General features: G+C 42.4%; 1 protein-coding gene across 1 annotated transcript in view; it reads right to left on the bottom strand.

The window, feature by feature from the left end:
- Positions 1–22539, bottom strand: part of LOC124775650 (odorant receptor 43a-like) — a 41569-nt gene that overhangs the window by 7746 nt on the left and 11284 nt on the right. Inside the window, exon 3 of the mRNA XM_047250477.1 lies at positions 8126–8225. Coding sequence (XP_047106433.1) covers positions 8126–8225 — 100 coding nt within the window. The remainder of the gene's footprint in view (positions 1–8125; positions 8226–22539) is intronic.

The raw sequence follows: 22539 nt of genomic DNA, 5'->3' as shown, positions 1-22539 counted from the left end.
AATTTTAATTCCGTTTCTGAACCTTATGTTTATTTACATCATTACTTCATCAATGTACAGATTAAAGAGAAGGGGCGAAAGACTACATCCCTGTCTTATACCCATTTTAATCCTGGAACTTCGTTCTTGGTCGTCCACTCATATTATTCCCTCTTGGCTCCTGTACAGTCATGCTCAAAAGTATCAGAACGACCTGAATTGCATTTCGCCTGATTCGCATGCAACCCACATAACGCAGCTGTCTAGTAGGTCCTCTAACCGCTCCTTGGTACAGTCGTTTGACTGTTGAAAATGGCTCCAACAGGTCACCACTAGGAAACTCTGCTCTATATCGCAATAACTCAAGATGTAAAGTAATACCATGATACCACAAATATCAGGGAACACCTTATCACAGATAAGACTGTCCTTAAGGCTTGTAAGCTCACATTTATTGCAATAAATGACATACCTGAAATGTTAGCACTCTCATTATTACGTCATTATTACGTAGTAAGTTCGTCATATTCATGATTTCCTCTTCAAAGTAACATACCGTACTTGTTATTTAACACAAAATGACATTAAAAACTAAGTAATTCACGAGCAGCTAGTTGAAAATATGTATGAACTTCAACTGACACGACGAACTGTCTCGTTCTGCATATGGATTCAAACCCAGGTCATGCAGACTAAGATTTCGTGACTGACGGAAACTAGCAGTCATTCATGACTAGGCATACAGAGAGTGATATGCCTCGATTTTAGACAGTATCAGTTAGCAAATATCAACTTTAAATTACATAACGTAAACATTTTTAACGGACACGAATTCCTACCCAGCATCTATTGTTCCTGTTAACGAACTATGAGAGATGTTAAATATTGCTTCTTCACAAGTAACTTACTTGAAACGCCGTGAGGTAAAGCTTTGTGTTGGACAGGAATTCGAACCCAGAAACTAATCCGATTGTTATCGAAGCTCAATCAACTGTGACATATCGGATATTCTCAGCAGTAGCTAGATGTTTTAATTGAAATGACGAGACGAAACATTATTTTTTTCCATCCCACGACTCCAACCCAGAACCTATCGCTGTTATATTTTAGAGAAAACGAACGTTAAATATGGGTTTCTTACATCAGCAGCGACATGTGAGCATGATTGAACTAGAAATAATATGACGAAGAGTTCAGTGCTGACTGGGAATCGAACCCCACACATACCGTTGTTAACTACACACAAAGAGACGTCAGCTACCAAATTTTTTCTCCACCAGCAGCTCGGAATAACATCCTTGAACTTACAGTGATCCCTCAAATAGTTGTGTGTCTGATTAAGAGTCAAAAACGTCACATACCGTTAGTGTTGACAACAAATGAAAATGCATTACAAATCAAAATTATTATCCACCAGCAGATAGGTGTTCTCATGCTAGAGCTTGATAATACATAATGAAAACTTAAGTGCCGGGCCAGCTTTCGAACCCGTTCACGCGCAATATGTGGAGACGCTGAGGAATCTGCAGTTTTGAACTAACAACAAATTGTAGTCGAGCTATATTGTCACGAAGCGATCAAATTCCGCGTTAAGGGCGGTCTGAGTTGCATTCCAAGTTCAGAACCAATTTTATCGACATACAGAAGCTCAAATAAAAGATGGAATAACGGTCCTGTGACCCTACATAGCGTTTGTTTCGTTATTAGAAATAGATAAATAGTATAAGAAAGGTTACTGGTGACAGAGTTCCCACATTTCGCCACTCCTGACTTTATTGTGGTTCAACCTAACGTCTACATGGTAGAGAAGGAATATCATGTTCAATGTGAATTTCAGATCACAATGCCATTATATCTTCTTCACTTTGCGTAGCCAGATAGACTCTGTCTATCCCTATAAAAAATCTTCGGCAGAAGTTGGAATCGAACCCAGACCATCAGCATAGGAACCCAGCATCAATCCAACGGACCACCAACTCCTCTGCTGTACACCTCATTTTTCTGTCGTAACACCCATGCGGCACGCTCGATAAGAATTCTTACCCACAGGCTCCCTGTAGTGGTTTGCAGCATGTTCAGTCCCATCATTTACTTGGTTGACCGTATCGCCATGAACTAGCTGCCTCGACTACCCAGTGCATACATTCGACTCTATTTTGTAATCACCGAAATAAAATCACGTAACTGACACCTACACCGAACTGTAACAGTGTAGGATGCATAAATTTAAATAGGAAGTGTTCCTTTCCATTTGAGCTACTCTATTGCGCTATCTCTTTGTTGAAAACGTCCTGCAGTGAAAAAGAAAAGCTGTAACTGTCTGTCTCTCAGAAGTCTAGATCCGGCCATATGCATTATTTCTGAGCACTGTGGAATGCGCAAGTTCTGGAGGAACTGTTGTTGACTTCTGGAGGTGCTGTAGCTAGATGACAGCGTCACGGTAAGTGTCGCGCACTGTAGATAAAAAGTCCCAGTTTCTATTACATTCGCTGCTACATTTTTTAAAACGCGGTTCCGCTGTCTCTAGTTCAATCAAGTACAAGTAAAATAAGAGCCCTGTTCCTTTAAATGGCTATCAGTTCATCAAATAAAATAAAATTTTGTAATGTAAGTAAGGTGACTGGCGACAGTATTTCTGTTTACAATGACCTCCGCCTATGTCATGTCCCAAAGCAAAGCGGCTCTGTCCAGTTAAGAATGAAGGAACGTGATGTTTAATGCGGATTCTGTATTATAGCGTCTTTATCTTGAGGTTACCAGAGGTAAAGTAAATCTGTTTGTGCCTCTTAAAAGTAAATGCCTGAATCCATGGATTGCACTGATGATAGTTCGTTCCACCAGACCATTGTGGCCACATTTCCCAGCCCCAGGTGTGTGCTGTAACGGATGATGTGCTTAGCTTACAAAATTAGTCACGCTGGAAAAAATGCGAGTCTATTAAATGGTTAAGTAGAAGCAAGCTTCTGACGCGGAGATTATGCCATTCTCGCGTCAACAGGATGTAAAGACTCTCCTAGGCATCATAGCCTCCATGTGAAAACATTTTGAAATTTTCACTAATTCAGGAGATTTCATATTTCGAGAAAATCCACTGTGAAGTGTGAAGTTACCGGATTATTCGCTTATTACCGTCATTATTACTATCATTTTCTTTATACTGCTGCTGGAACACATGTGCTTGAAGATCATTTAATTCCGTTTGGTCATTATGGAAGTAGTTGCCCAAGAACCGGTTCTTTCCCTGTCTATGGAACCCTTTTCATGTTAATATCAAACATCAGCAATTACTCCTAGATTACATTAAAACTAAAGTAATTGGTGAAGACGTATCTTGATTAAAAAAACGCGCTGCCTTTCTTCATTTACTTGCACCTAGAAATGGCTGTCGAATACTGCCAAACCAAAAGCCAAGGGATCTTACTGCCTTCCGATATACGTCGCTCTCAGTTCTTCCATATGATTTGGTCGACAAGACCTGTTTCAAGTTGAGTATGACAGAGAATGTTTTAGAAAATCAATTGTTTTCCTTTGCAATAAACAGAAAGATTTTCATTCTAAGCTTTCCAAGTTCAAAATTTCCGCAATATTAGTTCAAATTTAATATTCGCTTCTATAATGTAGGAAAGTATTTGAAGTTAGTGGAAGTTAGGCGACACTGCAGTGGAATGCTCGTGTATAAATCTTACACTACTGATGTGCAACTGGGATGTCGTATATCTAGACACTTGGACGTATTGTCATTGTAGTTGTATGTGATAACAGAATCAAAGTAGGGGGGACAGAGGGGGAGAGGGAAGAAGGGGATGACTGTAACGACAGATGAACAACTGTTGATGTACTTTGGTGGCGTAAGACAGGAACAATGAGAGAGAGGTTTTGAAGTGGTACCAATAAAACATTGTCCCCTATAATCAGATTGTAGCTCGCTTGCCAAATATGAATGGTAGAGAGATAACGAAGTGGATAGTCGTTTTCACAATTAATTAGCCGTCATCTCGACGATCATTTAAAGATGGATTTCATATGGGCCCTAGGCAGCCATCCTAGAATAATGTTCGTAATCATTACGCAGATTCCCAGCAAAATCTGTTGAATTCGTGTTAGAATGTAACTTTTTTTTTTTGCATGTTAATAGTGAAAAGTAAGACCCGAGGGATGTGCTTGTGGATGGTAAATATTGCTTGGTGTTCAAGGTGCTGTTTCTACGGTCCCACAGGGGCTATGGAGAGGGTGAGGTTGGAGTGGGTCACCAGTCCCCTGACGTCTCACCACATGCCCTACCATCCTATTCCTGCTTATGAGTTTTCGACACATTTCTCTCCTTCACGATTCGGCTGCGAACGTCCTCATTTATTATCTGTTCGTTTCATGTAATATGCAGGAAGTTTCTTTAACACAACGTATCAAACACTTTTCCTTTCACTTCTCATCTTATTTTGCCACAGTCCATGATTCATTTTCAGACATTTCTGTGCTTCACTTGTACAAAGAAATTTGTTCTTATAATTAACATATTTGTTTCATATGACGTATGTCTTCTTTGCTTGAACAAGATTGCTTCTTGTGTCTTCCTTGTTTCATCCATACTGCGTTATTTTGCTTTCTAGGAAACATAATTATTTCATTTCGTCCCCTACGTGTTTCCTAGTTTCCATGAGAGCTTCATTTCTGCTACTCCTCAAATCTTTTTTCACCTGGTTGACTCTCAGTTCATAATCTGTTAATTCCTTTCATGAGGTCATTTAATTCTTCCCTAGATTCACTGGAGGTACCTGTGTCTTTAACTTATCGTTGAGATTGTTTAACTCTGAATTTTTATCCCTTACCTGAACTTTTATTTTATTTCTATCACTGCTTTTTCGAAGTACAGGTTGAAAAATAGTGGTGAAAAACTGCGTCCTTGCCTTACGCCTTCTTCCATCCGTTTACTTCTCTCTTCTACTCCTGCTGTTTCTTCTTGGTTCCTGCAAATGTTACCCGTCTTTTCCACCGTCTTATATCTAATTTTTGAGAATTTGTAAGATGTTGTCGCACTTTATATTGCGAAGACGTTGCATTTCCTGGTTTATAAAAAGAAGAAATGTTGCTGTCACAGCACATTACTGCATCTGAATGTGCTAACTACGTAAGTTGGGTCATACGTAAGTTGTATATGTAGGATTACATTGGATAAAGAGCAAGAGTAATCCTAACACTGTTCTTAGTCAGTCACCGACGGATGGTAGACAGGACTATTAGTTCATGTCTTCTGAAGAAGCTGTCCCTATGGAAATTCAACAATGAAAGTAATGTGGGCATGGGGATCGCTACCATTACTACTTAAATAATGTTCACAGTTTTAATGTAAGAAAACGATTTTATATATTTGTTCATTTTCATTAAATAAGGGAAACGTACAATGATCAGCCAGAATATTATGACCACCGATCTACTGTCAATATGAACCCGTCCAGGCGATAGCAGCGTCACTTGGCGAGGAATGACTGCTAGTCAGACACACGCACTGTGCGTGTAGTATCAGTCGTGTGTGCTGTCCATGTGTAGAATGGGGAAGGCGAGCGATATGTCTGACCGTGGGCAGATTGTGATGTCTCGGAGGATCAGCAGAAGACGACGTGTCGGGTGTTCGAGGAGTGCTGCAGTGAGTGTCTTCAACACGTAACGAAACCAAGTTGAATCCACGTCCAGACGTCGTGCAGTTGGGCGATGACTCATTACAGATGTCGTAGGCTGGGCAGACCGGTAAAGCGGTGGCGGAACTAAAATCATACTTTGATGCTGGGCAGAGTGAAAGTGCGTCTGAACACACAGTGCAGCAAACATTCCTAACGATGGACCTCCGCTGTCGACGACCCATGCATATGCCAATAGTAACATCGCGACATCGGCAACTAGGTTCGAAATGCGCGGGTAACCATTGGCACTGGACATCGGCGCAGTGTCAGAGCGTTGCATGATCTGATGAATCCCGATACCTTCTTCATCATGCCAGTGGAGGGGGGGGGGGCGCAATTACGGCGTCCTTTGTTTTTAGTTATGTATTTAGCATTTAACGGTTTAACTTAATAAGTGAAAACAAACTCGCTTGATAAATAATTATATAAACCACGTTCACATGACAATCTGCAGGAAATTGTCCACTGAGTTATTTCTTAGATCACATCTGTTCTCCAGGACGGAGACAATCTGGCGGTGACTCCATTAAGTTGTGGGCAGCACGCACGTCCCTTCATGAGCATCATCTTTCCCGACGGCAGTGGCATTTTTCAACAAGATTATGTGCAACGCCACAACGCCAGAAGTGTGATGGAGTGGGTAGAGGAAAACAGTGGCGATTTACAGTTGATATGCTGACCCCCAACTCACCAGATGTGAACACGATCGGAACACATCTGGGATGTGATTGAGATAGGCGTCAGAGTTCATTGCCCCTCCCCGGAACTTACGGGAATTAGGTGACTTGTGTGTGTGCATATGTGGTGACAATTACCTCGAACGAGCTACCAAAAACCTCATTGCTTCCACGCCAAAACGCGTCGCCTCTGTTGTCCGTACCAGAGGTGACCATACCGGCTATTAGGTAGGTGGTCGTAAAGTTCTGGTTGACCTTTGTATCTAGAGGTATGGTAAACTCACTAAGGTATGTGAACCACTAGAAATACATATGTTTGCGATGTCTGATCACAGTGTCGAGCATCTTCGTGTTATATGGACGTTCCTCGTTGGTACATCAACAGATCGGGTACCTTCATTCAGGGTTTCGTCACAGACACGTCCAAACAGAACAGCTCTTTCCCTACTGTCTGTCACGTCTCCTCGTCGACTTGTCTTACTGCAAACGACTCGCACATACACACAATTTCAAAACCATGACTTACGTCACTTGACCACCTGGTGTCATTTCTCCTTTATGCAAAACGCTCCTCTTTCGTGTTGTGATTAACATTTTAATATTTATTTCCGGTAGATGTACGGTTCTGTGCTGCTTGACCGCAGATATAGTTTCCAGCGCTGGCGATACGAATGAGTATATTTCAGTCTCTTTCTTTTTTGTTACAGCTGCTGTATCTCTGGCGTATACTTGTTCAGTATAAGATGAAATTGAAATGGTTCAAATGGCTCTGAGCACTATGGGACTCAACATCTGTGGTGATAAGTCCCCTAGAACTTAGAACTACTTAAACCTAACTAACCTAAGGACATCACACACATCCATGCCCGAGGCAGGATTCGAACCTGCGACCGAAGCGGTCACGCGGTTCCAGACTGAAGCGCCTTTAACCGCACGGCCACACCGGCCGGCTGTGTACAAGATGAACCCGGTAAATCTTCTATATTCAGTGTGAATGCTACGAGTCATAGGACTACGTCAGTATGATGTAAACAGTCTACCGATAAGGATGTCACTTTATAAATGTGCATTCTCTCTCTCAGTCTCAGGATCATAGAGACGTATTGGGCTGCTACAGTTCATAGAATCACTGCGATAAGTGCCCTGAAATTCCAGTAGCTGACGCCTCACACTGCGCTGACGACAGTAATGCTGATGCATCAATCTCCGATGTAGGCAGTGAGGTATAAACCTACTAAGTAATCATCTGACTCTCTGTTCGTGTCTTAATAACATTATCAGAAGCCAGTAGAAGATTTTATACTTTCTTGGAATGTATTTTCATATTGTTTACAAAGTGAGACTTGAGAATTTTGTGTGCAGAGTACAAAAGCACTGAAGAGAGGAGAAAGGTCCACACATCTACGTCTATGCTGATACCCTGCAAACCACCGTGAAGGCCATGGCAGAGTGGACGACCCATTGTACCAGTTACGAGTATTAAGGCTTTTCCCGTTCAATTCACTTACGGCCCGTGAGAAGAATAATTGTTTAAATGTATCCGAGTGAGCTGTAATTAGTCTGATCTTGTCCTCACAATCCCTATGGGAGCGATATGTAGCGGCTTGTAACAAATTTCTAGAGTAATCTTTCGAAACCGGTTACTGATACTGTGTTAGTAGTTTTTGTCGAGATAGTTTAGATCTTTCTTTAAAAGTCTGCCAGTTCAGTTCCTTCAACAGGCACACGACAAGAAAAACGGATGGGAAAGACGTTGAGAGCACGAAATAAGCGTGTTTCTTGTAATGCTCTTACGTATGATTCCAGGAAGAGGGTGACGCATGCAGCCATGACGCTCAGCATGAACTGAGTTAAGGCGATTGGATGCATCACGCTGTCCAGGAACGACACCAGCCTGCAACAGAAGAACAAGACGTTCAATGCGCAGTCGTATCGCTCTTTAATTCAAGACTGGGCCTTTCGGCACACTTTAGATAATTTCGATAGGAGGTTTTGGGTGTAAAATCATGCTATTGTACAAAATATTCGAACATTACTGCCCCTAACACAAGTAGCCACAATTTGGATAGTAATCTTGATTAATAACCCACTGCTATGTGTATGTTAATTATATCGCCATGACCATAATATAATAATACTAAACTAAACTCCTTCGAAACATGTCTCGGAAGACCTTAAATGTACTGACCGACCGCCGTGTCATCCCCAGACGTCAAAAGTCACTGGATGTGGATATGGAAGGGCATACCACTCTCCCAGCCGGTGTCTGTTTTCATGGCCAGATCCGCTGCATCTCAGTCAAGTAGCCCCTCAATTTCCCTCACAACAGCTAATTCCACCCTGCTTGCCAACAGCGCTCCGCAGACCGGACAGTCACTCGTCCAAGCGATAGCCCAACCCGACAGCCCTAAACTTCGATGATCTGAGCCGGTGTTACCACTGCGGCATATAACAACAGCGATGTAAAACGCGTCTGCTGAATGAATGACGAGATTAAGAAGAATATCAACAGCTGTCACGTTCCACTGGTGTTTCCCCCTACTTCTTCCACCTTGTGCTTGTTTCAGTTTAGATTCTACACCAAACATCTGTCATAATCTATTGTAAATATTTAATTTTTGCTCATTTCATTTTTTTACAAAGCCTATCAATGATCAGTTAGCTTTTCATGGATGCTGCGCCAAATTCCCGACTGTTGTTTTTGTTTTTCTTAAGTTTTACTATACATTTCTTTTCTCGTTTATTCTTTTAAACACTTTTCCATATCCTGATTCACCTGCCCACTTCCATAGTTCCACATTTCCAACGCTTTCATACCTTCTCTATTTTTCTGACCACCGCTCTCTCATACGTTTTGTCGAGAATACACGAGTTAATGTACTTACAGTAAAATAAGAGCAAAAGATTTCCCAGCATAAGTCCATTTCAATAAAATCTTTCTGGGTCTATGACTACAGAATATGTGCTAAAATATCCAACATTTCAGCTGTCATTTCAGACAGACTCTATTAGAGTACCTTTTGAAAGTAGCCTGCAATTGCAGCTGAAACGTTGATACTCGCAACCTACAGGAATTTAATTGAAACATTCTGTTCTCAAGTCTCTTCCATTCTGAATTCTACTCACAAGCCCAATTTAATCTCGCGATTGTTCCTTGATAATAAGGCAAAGAGAGATGTTGTGTAAAGGCACTGGACCAGTACTATACAGTTTCCTTCACGAAAATGATCCTTATTAGGGGTCAGTCAACAATATGAGTCTGGCAGGGAAGCTCAGCAACTTCGAAATTGGTCACTGGATCTCACCTGAGAAACAAATCCATCGAGAACATTTCAGTTCAAAATGGCTGAAATGGCTCTGAGTACTATGGGACTTAACTTCTGAGGTCATCAGTCCCCTAGAACTTACAACTACTTAAACCTAACTAACCTAAGAACATCACACATATCCATGCCCGAGGCAGAATTCGAACCTGCGACCGTAGCGGTCGCGCGGTTCCAGACTGTAGCGCCTACAACCGCTCGGCCACCACGACCGGCTCACATTTCAGTGATATACTTCAGTTAATAATTCCACACTGAATGACCGTGATCGACACAGAAAACTATTCACTGACGTTTTCTTTCGTCTTCGTCTGCAGGAGACAAGAAATTCTCAGTTGCTGATGACTCCGACATGTAAGGAACGATACGTCAATGAATAGTGTTATACCACATTTGATCAATAGTATTCCGATTCGCACATGTAATACGGAATTGACCACAAGGTGTCACGAGAGGCTGACCCGCCAATATAAAATGAGATGGAGGGTACCGTCAGAGAAAATCTGTAATAGCAGAATGGGTGGTCGGTGACTTCGAACGTGGACTAGTCACCGAATGTCATGTGAGTAATAAATCGACCAGCGACATTTGAACCTTTCTGAAGCTCACCAGGATGACCGTTTGTGATGCCACAATTACAGCTACACCAAGACAAACACGAACAGCTGCTAACATGAGTTTCTTAGAAGTAGATACCTTAGGGGTTGCGAAGCAACTCAAATCGCTTGATACGGGCAAGTCTTCAGGTCCAGATTGTATACCGATTAGGTTCCTTTCAGATTACGCTGATACAATAGCTCCCTACTTAGCAATCATATACAACCGCTTGCTCACCGATAGATCTGTACCTACAGATTGGAAAATTGCGCAGGTCGCACCAGTGTTTAAGAAGGGTAGTAGGAGCAATCCATCGAGCTATAGACCTATATCACTGACGTCGGTTGGCAGTAGGGTTTTGGAGCATATGCTGTATTCAAACATTATGAATCACCTCGAAGGGAACGATCTATTTATACGTAATCAGCATTGTTTCTGAAAATATCGTTCTTGTGCAACGTAGCTAGCTCTTTATTCGCACGAAGTTGATTCCGTATTTCTAGATTTCCGGAAAGCTTTTGACACCGTTCGTCACAAGCGACTGGCACTTTCACGGGCCTGTGGAGTATCGTCTCAGTTGTGCGTATGGATTCGTGATTTCCTGCCAGGAAGGTCGCAGTTCGTAGTAATAGACGGAAAATCATCGAGTAAAACTGAAGTGATATCAGGTGTTCCCCAGGGAAGCGTCCTGGGACCTCTGCTGTGCCTGATCTATATAAATGACCTGGGTGACAATCTGAGCAGTTCTCGTAGGTTGTTCGCAGAAGATGCTGTGATTTACCGTGTAGTAAGGTCATCCGAAGCCCAGTATCAGTTGCAAAACGATTTAGAAAAGATTGCTGCATGGTGTGGCAGGTGGCAGTTGACACTAAATAACGAAAAGTGCGAGGTGATCCACATGAGTTCCAAAAGAAATCCGTTGGAATTCGATTAGTCGATAAATAGTACAATTCTCAAGGCTGTCAATTCAACTAAGTACCTGGGTGTTAAAATTACGAACAACTTCAGTTGGAAAGACCACATAGATAATATTGTGGGCAAGGAGAGCCAAAGGTTGCGTTTCATTGGCAGGACACTTAGAAGATGCAAGAAGTCCACTAAAGAGACAGCGTACACTACACTCGTTCGTCCTCTGTTAGAATATTGCTGCGCGGTGTGGGATCCTTACCAGGTGGGATTGACGGAGGACATCGAAAGGGTGCAAAAAAGGGCAGCTCGTTTTGTATTCTCACGTAATAGGGGAGTGAGCGTGGCAGATATGATGCGTGAGTTGGGAGGGAAGTCATTAAAGCAAAGACGTTTTCCGTCGCGGCGAGATCTATTTACGGAATTTCAGTCACCAACTTTCTCTTCCGAATGCGAAAATATTTTGTTGAGCCCAACCTACATAGGTAGGATTGATCATGAAAATAAAATAAGAGAAATCAGAGCTCGAACAGAAAGGTTTAGGTGTTCGTTTTTCCCGCACGCTGTTCGGGAGTGGAATGGTAGAGAGATAGTATGAGTGTGGTTCGATGAACCCTCTGCCAAGCACTTAAATGTGAATTGCAGAGTAATCATGTAGATGTAGATGTAGACGTAGATGTAGATGAAGGCAGACTTGATACAATCGTAGACGGGAACCGTTGAGAATTGAGTAGAGTGGTTGTAAAATCAGCATGAAATCAATTAAAAATATGCACTAGTGGGTTCCAAAGTACCACTAGCAGTCCAGCTAGCACACTGACTGTGCATAGAAAATTACAAAGGGGCACAATCAGTGGCGGCTGCTGTGTAAGAGCACAAGTGGGCGTGAACACCCCAACTTTCGACAGCTAGCGGATTTATTGGTTATTTTTCTTTGGATGATGTTGCACATAAGGCAGATGCTGCAATCTGAAAGATAGAGCACTTAAATCTACCGCGCTACTGCTCCTCTGGACTCAGTGAAACTTGACAACAGGGTCGTGAGCACATCTTCAGTTGTGCGCGTTTTAAGGAGCTTTTGCACATGCGCACATCTCGTGACATAATTGTCTTACGGGCCAAATATATACGGAATTGATTTTCAACGTGCACGACTCATGATGCGCACACTTATCCCGTGCCACACAACTAAAAGTTTACGTCAGTGTCACCATGTGGTACCGCACTGCGGCAGACTTTTATCCACATTCGCTCAGGATAATGTCTGCTAGATGATAGCACACTCCTCGGATATGCTAGTTCACTCGCTACATATGGTAGTAAAATTAGATCGGACCTCAGTACTTGTAGAAGTCGTACTGACGGTAAACCTGTTTTGTGGGTTTCTGATTGAATTGTAGTACATTAAGTTACGAATATTTTCATACAGGCAATGACAAGGGAAATACCCCATCGCACCCCCCTCCGATCTTGTGGTAAGAGGGCCCAGTGTACAACAGCCCGTCAAAAACTGGCACAGATCAAGCACGAAAACAGGAAGAAGCTGTGTGCGGGCACGGTAGCTCAGCGTGTTCGGTCAGAGGGTAGGCTTCCGTCTGTAATAAAATAACTGAGTGAACGGATCAACGATGAACTTGAACAGGTACCATGGGACGTCTGCCCCGAAAAATGTAATGAACAACAACTGTCGGCCCAGTGGCTCAGCGTGTTCGGTCAAAGGGATAGCTACCCTCTGTAATAAAAAACTGAGTAAATGGATTAACGACTAACTTGAACAAGCGACATGGGACGTGCGCTCCGAGCAAACACAACGGCCAGTAATGAACAAAATGAGGTGTGACGTCCGTTCCGTTTGCAAAAGCGAGGCGTAAGGAAGGGACCTATAATGACTTCATTCTGCACAACTACTCAATTATCAACCGAAAGGAAGTAGCTTTCGAATGATAATAGCAAACGGTTGATGGCAAGGCGTCAAGTCAACCGAATCTTACATCGGGAAAAACGTCTGGTGTGTCATACGATAGGAATCTCTTGCCCATGCACATAATTTGTACATCTGGTAAGTGAGAGAGATACACCTCCTTACACGATTTAGATGTTCAAATGAATGGGAAGGTGATCATTCCCAAGAAAATTATGAAAACGTAATTATTTGTCACATAAGCTGCAAAAAAATAACGCAACAGTTTCAGAACCACACAGCTTGTCTGTGCTCTGTCAGCACACATTTTTTACATTTCTGAAGTGGTGTTCCATTTTGGAAGTTTTGACTCTTGAATTTCTTTCTTGTAACATAGTTCACACCCGTTTATTTGTTGTTTTCATTTCTGTGAGAGGTCTATATGGTATCTCGCCTGCTCTCACCATTCATCACGTTTACTGGCGACGGTAAGGTATTCTTACCTTATGACTCATGTATTATAACCAGTGTATAGCATGACAACTGCCAAGACTGCAGAAAGAGAACAAATATTTCAATGACTGGACGGACTGCTCATAATGTTGCGGAAAAAAAAAAAAAACTCATGACACGAGCGACTTTTCAACTTGGCTCGTGCGCTGCAAAGTACAACTACGTGAACACTTAACCATGCCGCTGCGCCTTTGAATGTGCGCATAATATGGCACTTGTTGAGCTTCGACAGTTCACTGTTTCCATTTTTTTTCAGTACACCTTCTGTAGTATCCTCCCCACTCGTCTAACATACGATGCCTAGGAAGCTGTTTTCTCGGATCGCTAGACAACAATTCAAGCAAATCATATTAATGGAGATTATTACAGTAAGTTAAATTGACAAGACTTAACGTTGCGTATTCACAAACGTGTGTCGCAAGCAAATGGTGACAACAAATAATGTCCTCCGGCATATACAATTTCAGCCGGCCGAAGTGGCCGTGCGGTTAAAGGCGCTGCAGTCTGGAACCGCAAGACCGCTACGGTCGCAGGTTCGAATCCTGCCACGGGCATGGATGTTTGTGATGTCCTTAGGTTAGTTAGGTTTAACTAGTTCTAAGTTCTAGGGGACTAATGACCTCAGCAGTTGAGTCCCATAGTGCTCAGAGCCATTTGAACCATTTGAACCATATACAATTTCAATTCAAGCAAAACTATACAGTTCATAAGTCACTGCTGCCGCGTTTGTATGACGGCTGTTCTTTCGGTCCCCTCAGCTAGGCTGAGCGGAGCTTATATTCTCTTGGCCTGGATGCCGCTCCTGTCTTGGTATCAAATGGTTCAAATGGCTCTGAGCACTATGGGACTTAACTTCTGAGGTATCAGTCCCCGAGAACTTAGAACTACTTAAACCTAACTAACCTAAGGACATCACACACATCCATGCCCGAGGCAGGATTCGAACCTGCGATCGTAGCGGTCGCGCGGTACCAGACTGAAGTGCCTAGAACCACTCGGCCACTTCGGCCGGCTGTCTTGGTATCGTCCTAGTCAGCGTACTATTGGCTGACGTCGTCTCACATCCCTCTCTGCTCTTACGTGCTTCAACGTCGTAGCGGCGCTTGTCGTTACGCCGGAACACTTTCTCCCTGTTCTCATGCTTGATCTGTGTTCAGTTTTTGACGGGCTAAGCACTGGGCCATCTTACCACTAAATCTGAGGGGGGTGCGATGGGGAGTTTCCCTTGCGAGAACATAGGGGCATAGATCACATCACTGTCGATTTATTGATGCTTCTTAAACCTGTTGATCTTATGGTGAGTCAGATTTATCTGTGCTGTAGATCCACACTGCGTATATGAAAATTCACGAAAAGCTGTATCACTGGTTTATTTTTATTTTATTTATTTATTTATTGTTCCGTGGGACCACATTTAGGAGAAGTCTCCATGGTCATGGAACGAGTCAATACATGAAATTATAACACGATTATAGAAACAGATAAAATGAAATATAAGAAACATATTCAGGCGACAAGTCGTTAGTTTAAATAAAGAAAATCGAGAATGTAACACTGGAATTTGCTTAATTTTTTAGCTCTTCCAGGAGCTCCTCGACGGAATAGAAGGAGTGAGCCATGAGGAAACTCTTCAGTTTAGACTTAAAAGAGTTTGGGCTACTGCTAAGATTTTTGAGTTCTTGTGGTAGCTTATTGAAAATGAATGCAGCAGAATACTGTACTCCTTTCTTCACAAGAGTCAAGGAAGAGCATTCCACATGCAGATTTGATTTCTGCCTAGTATCAACTGAGTGAAAGCTGCTAACTCTTGGGAATAAGCTAATATTGCTAACAACAAACGACATTAAAGAAAATACATACTGTGAGGGCAATGTCAAAATTCCCAGACTATTGAATAGGGGTCGACAAGAGGTTTTCGAACTTACACCATACATAGCTCGAACAGCCCGTTTTTGAGCCAAAAATACCCTTTTTGAATCAGAAGAATTACCCCAAAAAATAATACCATATGACATAGGCGTATGAAAATATGCGAAGTATACTACTTTCCGTGTTGAAATGTCACTTATTTCAGATACTGTTCTAATGGTAAATAAAGCGGCATTTAGTTTCTGAACAAGATCCTGAACATGGGCTTTCCACAACAGCTTACTATCTATCCGTACGCCTAGGAACTTGAACTGTTCTGTCTCGCTTATAACATGCCCATTCTGTCTGATTAAAATGTCAGTTCTTGTTGAATTGTGAGTTAGAAACTGTAAAAACTGAGTCTTACTGTGATTTAGCATCAAATTATTTTCCACAAGCCACGAACTTATATCATGAACTACATTATTTGATAATGCTTCAATATTACACACAAGATCCTTCACTACCAAGGTGGTGTCATCAGCAAACAGAAATATTTTGGAATCACCTGTAATACTAGAAGGCACATCATTTATATAAATAAGAAACAGCAGTGGCCCCAGCACCGACCCTTGGGGAACGCCCCATTTAACAGTGCCCCATTGGGACTGAACATCATTACCACTCTCAATATTGCGCAGGATTACCTTCTGCTTTCTGTTCTTAAAGTAGGAGGCGAACCAATTGTAAGCTACTCCCCTAACTCCATAATGTTCCAACTTCTGCAGTAATATTTTGTGGTCAACACAGTCAAAAGCCTTCGTTAAATCAAAGAAAACACCTAACGTTCGCAACCTTTTATTTAATCCGTCCAAAACCTCACAGAGAAAAGAGACTATAGCATTTTCAGTTGTTAAGCCATTTCTAAAACCAAACTGTACATTTGACAGCAAATTATGTGAATTTAGATGCTGCAGTAACCTTGTATATACAACCCTCTCGATAACTTTAGCAAACACCGATGGCATAGAAATAGGTCTATAATTGTCAACATTATCCCTGTCTCCCTTTTTATAAAGTGGCTTCACTACCGAGTACTTTAATCGGTCAGGAAACCGACCACTCCTAAAGGAAAAGTTACAGATATGGCTAAGTACTGAGCTAACATACGTGGAACAATACTTCAGTATTCTGCTAGATACCCCGTCATATCCATGAGAGTTCTTGGCCTTTAGTGATTTAATTATTAACTCAATCTCCCTCTTGTCAGTATCATGGAGGAGCATTTCAGGTAACAGTCTCGGAACACTTTTTTCTAAGAGCGTCATATGATTCCCTGTTGGGACTAGGTTTCTATTTAGTTCACCTGCTATATTCAGAAAGTGATTATTAAGTACTGTACATATATGCGACATATCAGTAACACGGACATCCGCACTATGCACTGATTCTATATTCTCGACCCGTCTCTGCAGACCAGCCACTTCCTTTACGACTGACCATATGGTTTTAATTTTATCCTGAGACTTAGCTATTCTATCTGCATACCACATACTTTTTGCCTTCCTAATAACTTTTTTAAGCACCTTACAATACTGTTTGTAATGGGCTGCTGCATTTAGATTTTGACTGTTTCTAACGTTTTGATATAATTGCCACTTTGTTCTACAAGATATTCTTATCCCTTTAGTCAGCCACCCAGGCTGCCTGTTTGTGCTAGTACCCTGTTTTGAACGTTCTAACGGAAAGCAACTTTCAAAGAGCACGAGAAAAGTCTTGAGGAAAGCATTACATGTATTGTCTACTGTATCAGCACTATAAACATCTTGCCACTCTTGATCCTTGATAAGGTTTACAAAAGTCTGTACAGTAACTGGATCAGCTTTCCTAAAAAGTTGGTAACTATATTTAACATGTGTTGCAGCACAAAAATCTTTTAGACTTAAAATTTGTGCATCATGATCTGAAAGGCCATTCACGTTTTTGCTAACAGAATGCCCTTCCAATAATGAAGAATGAACAAAAATATTGTCTATGGTTGTTCTACTGTTCCCTTGCACTCTCGTTGGAAAGAATACGGTTTGCATAAGATTATATGAATTAAGGAGGTCTACCAGCATCCTTTTCCTTGCACAATCACTTATACAATTAATATTGAAGTCACCACATATAACTAACTTTTTGTATTTCCTATAAAGTGAACCAAGAACCTCCTCTAGCTGTAACAAAAATGTTGTGAAATCGGAGTCTGGGGATCTATAAATAACAACAGTAAGAAGTTTTGCTCCACTAAATTTAACCACACCTGCACAACATTCAAACACCTTTTCAGTGCAGTACTTTGAAACATCAATTGACTCAAATGGGATACCGTTTTTCACATACATGGCTACTCCCCCACACCGCAAAGAGCTCCTAGAAAAGCTGCCAGCCAACCTGTATCCTGGTAAAGGAAGCCTCTGAATTATCTCCTTATTTAAGAAGTGTCCAGATATACCAATAATTTCAGAGTCAACATCTATAAGCAGTTCACTAACTTTATCTCTAATACCTTGTATATTTTGATGAATTATACTAATTCCCTCATTAATCGGATACCCAAACTTTGTAGAAAGTGGTTTCTTTGATAGAGAGACTTCCCTTAACCAGGAATACCTATCAGCTGACTTCAATCTAAAAAAGGTACAGCTCCAACACCCACAACTACCGGAATTTTCCCATGAGTGATCCCACCACCCCCACCTATGCTGTCACCTATAAGTTTTGCCAACCTCCCCTTCCCATACCTGTTGAGGTGCAGGCCATGTCTAGTGAAACTCGTCCTGCTGATAGACTCCACCGACACCACTGAAATGAGACTCATGTCTTCTGTCATCAGCGCACCCCCAAGTCTCATGTTATTACGCCTGACGGCTGTATTAAGATGAGGCCGATCGTGACGCAGAAACAGTTCCACGAAATGCACATTCGTGTTGCCAGTCTGAGTGGCTATCTTTTCCAGGTCACCATCTATGTCATACTCCCCATCCCTATCAATACTATTACCAGCCCCACCCACAATCACTACCTGATCCTCTTTAGTAAAATCCCTACATAACCCCCCTATGTTAAAAGTCACCTGAGCCAATCCTGCATTAGGCTTCACAATGCTGGTGACCTGGTACTCACTCCCCAAAACTTCCTGCAACTGCTGGCCTACACCTCTACCATGAGAACTACCTAACAGCAGAACCTTCTTCTTTCTCTTAGACTTTGCAACTGTCCTAGCCACCGTAACTGCTGAAGTCTGCTGCATACTTCCTACATTTACAGCTACTAGAGATTCCTCTCCACTAGACTCTGACAGTTGGTCATATCTATTACAAACACCAATAGTAAAACTATCTGAAAATCTCCTTCTCCTAGCAGATCTCTTGCCAACAGCCAGATCCCATTTCCCAACCCCCTTCTCCCTCCTCATCCTATCTGGCTCCTCCTGTGCGTTTTTCAACTGCACCTGAAGGGCACAGATCTTACGCTCCTGCTCCTCTATCAACTTACTCTTGCTACATAACCTGCAGCTCCAGGAGAGGATCTCACCAGAATGCCCACTGGCTTCCCCACTGCATTCCCCCCAGTGAAAATACTTCGAACAAGTCTCACACCGCAATCCACTACTCACGAACCTACGGCAAAGCCCACACTTCTCACTCATGGTAAAATTTTACAATTATTGAAACAAGAAAACAACTTTATCTAAGTTCCGCTACTACAATAAGAAGATGTTAAAAACTGACTACAATAATCACAAACTTGCTCTACAAGGGAAGTAACTATTATTATTGACAGTATTAATCAACAACAAATGAGAATATAACAAAATACTAACACAGAAAGAAAATCAGACGTCTAATGACAGTAACGAAACTGAAAGCAGTTCGCAAAAATTTCTTCTGGAGTTATTTCACCGGAAAACACCAAGAACACCGGTTGAAGACTACTAAAGTTCCTAAATAAACTACTATACACAAACAATTAATTAGTACTTAGCTTTCGATGCGCCGCTACAGCTGCAACTGGTCAGCGCGGAATGTAAACACGGGTAAGAGGTTAAGTTGCTCGATACGAAACACTCTCCGGTGTTGACTGAAATGTGGGACCGAAGGCGGTGTGCTTCAGGCCCGTATGGATCTCAGCGCTTCATTTGCATTCTAATCAACTGACCATGTTGGTAGACACTACTACTTGCGTTTAATCATTTCGACATACGGCACTTTGTATTTGGAGTTGGTTATTTACTGGGCGGGAACTGCCTTTCGTGTGCAATGTAGACATGAACAATGCCATATCTATTTTAGACGCTAACAGGAAAGTGAAGCTGTGAGGACGCGTCGCGAGTAGCGCTAGGGTTGCTCAGTCGGTAGAGCACTTGCGCTCGAAAGGCAAAGGTTCCGAGTTCGAGTCTCGGCACACAGATTTCATCTGCCAGGAAGTTCCATATCAAAGCACATTACGTTGCAGAGTGAAAATCTCATTCCAGGAAGAGAAAAGTAAATTATCGGAGAAGTTAGCTGCAAAGAGACTAGGGTCTCCGAGAGCAGATCCTTTGACTGACAGAGTGACGAAATCAAATAAGCGTGACTACAAGCGAACATTTAACAAGGAAGTGTACAGTTAGCACAAGTTGTTGTGTGGATGCAGCCTAAGAATATCTGATTTACAGCCTGGAAGCATATTCGTGGACTAACACATCTCTTATGGATCTTGTATGCTTGTCCGAAGAAATGGAAAAGGACAAAAACTCCCACCTACAAGAAAATGCGAAATGGTGAGTTGCGAAAGCTTACATATTATTTCGTTATTGCCCTAAACTGTACTTAATTATATACAAAACAACAAAATTCCACAAATACAATTCTTCTTTTGTCAGATAAGTTTTACTTTATTATTATTATTAATGTTGTTATTATTATTGGCAGTGGCTGTGGTTGTATAAATTTGTTGATAAGCATAGTTCTTATACAGCAGATGCTATTAATTTCAGACTTTCAGATTTATGTGAATTTAAAAATTTGTGAACGTCCAGAATGTATACTCAAATGTATACTGACGAGCCATCACTGAGCAAAATGGTCGAGGGACTCCTCATAAGCCACACATTTCTGTAGTCAGATGGCGTAAAACGTGACGGCACTGGACAGTGGATAATTGGAAACGAGTGATTTGTTGCAGTGAAAGTTTTGGGCTCGGCAAGTTACCTGAAGAAAGTTCCCTGTCATCATTTGTAATGCCAACAGTGAAGTACAGATGAGGTAGTGTTCAGTGTGTGAATGTTTTTCGTAGTTTGGCTGTGATCACATATTTCGCTGCAATCAGCGTTAAACGCGGAAGAATATGAATACTTTTCGCAGGAGTGTGTACTGCGTACGAGAGAGGAAAAGTTCGAAGACGATGATCGTTTGCATCAGCATATCAAAGCAATATGTCAAAAAGCAGCGTCTGTGAGCCGCTGGTCTGTGACAATAGCGTTCCTGCAATAGCCTGGCCTGCTCACAGTCGAGACCTAAACCCAATGGAACGCGTTTGGGATGACTTAGAAATCGGCTTTGGCTCAGACCCCAGCGGCTTCCAATATTACACTACTGGCCTTAAAAATTGCTGCACCAAGAAGATGCCGTGTTACAGACGCGAAATTTAACCGACAAGAAGAAGGTGCTGTGATATGCAAATGATTAGCTTTTCAGAGCATTCACACAAGGTTGGCGCCGGTGGCGACAGCTACTACGTGCTGACATGAGGAAAGTTTCCAACCGATTTCTCATACACAAATAGGAGTTGACCGGCGTTGCCTGGTGAAACGTTGTTGTGATGCCTCGTGTAAGGAGGAGAAATGTGTACCATCAGGTTTCCGACTTTGATAAAGGTCGGATTCTAGCCTATCGCGATTTCGGTTTATCGTATCGCGACATTGCTGCTCGCGTTGGTCGAGATCGAATGACTGATAGCAGAATATGGAATCGGTGGGTTCAGGAGGCTAATACGGAACGCCGTGCTGGATCCCAACGACCTCGTATTACTAGCAGTCGAGATGACAGGCATCTTATCCGCATGGCTGTAACGGATTGTAGAGCCACGTCTCGATCCCTGGGTCAACAGATGGGGACGTTTGCAAGACAACAACCATGCGCACGAACAGTTCGACGACGTTTGCAACAGCATGGACTATCAGCTCGGAGACCATGGCTGCGGTTACCCTTGACGCTGCATCACAGACAGGACCGCCTGCGATTGTCTACTTAACGAAGAACCTGGGTGCACGAATGGCAAAACGTCATTTTTATCGGATGAATCCAGGTCTGTTTACAGCATCATGATAGTCGCATCCGTGTTTGGCGACATCGCGGTGAACCCACATTGGAAGCGTGTATTCGTCATCGCCATACTGGCGTATCACCCGGCGTGATGTTATGGGATGCCATTGGTTACACGTCTCGGTCACTTCTTGTTCGCATTGACGGCACTCTGAACAGTGGACATTACATTTCAGATGAGTTACGCCCCGTGGCTCTACCCTTCATTCGATCCCTGCGAAACCTTACATTTCAGCAGGATAACGCACGACCGCACGTTGCAGGTCCTGTACGGGCCTTTTTGGATACAGAAAATGTTCGACTGCTGCCCTGGCCAGCACATTCTCCAGATCTCTCAACAATTGAAAACGACTGGTCAATGGTGGACGAGCAACTGGCTCGTCACAATACGCCAGTCACTACTCTTGCTGAACTGTGGTATCGTGTTGAAGCTGCTTGGGCAGCTGTACCTGTACACGCCATCCAAGCTCTGTTTAACTCAATGCCCAGGCGTATTAAGGCCGTTATTCCGGGCAGAGGTGGTTGTTCTAGGTACTGATTTCTCAGGACCTATGCACCCAAATTGCGTGAAAATGTAATCACATGTCAGTTCTAGTATAATATATTTGTCCAATGAATACCCGTTTATGATCTGCATTTCTTCCTGGTGTAGCAATTTTAATGGCCAGTAGTGTATGTTCCTCTGTTTCTGGCTCTCTGGAAGAAAGGGCTGCCATTTATCTACGGTCATCGGAATGTCATTGAAATGTCCCCAGCAAAGTTCATGTCATC

The sequence above is a fragment of the Schistocerca piceifrons genome, chromosome 2, assembly GCF_021461385.2.
Source record: "Schistocerca piceifrons isolate TAMUIC-IGC-003096 chromosome 2, iqSchPice1.1, whole genome shotgun sequence".
Classification (NCBI taxonomy): Eukaryota; Metazoa; Arthropoda; class Insecta; order Orthoptera; family Acrididae; genus Schistocerca; species Schistocerca piceifrons.
This window is presented reverse-complemented; position numbering and strand designations above follow the sequence as displayed.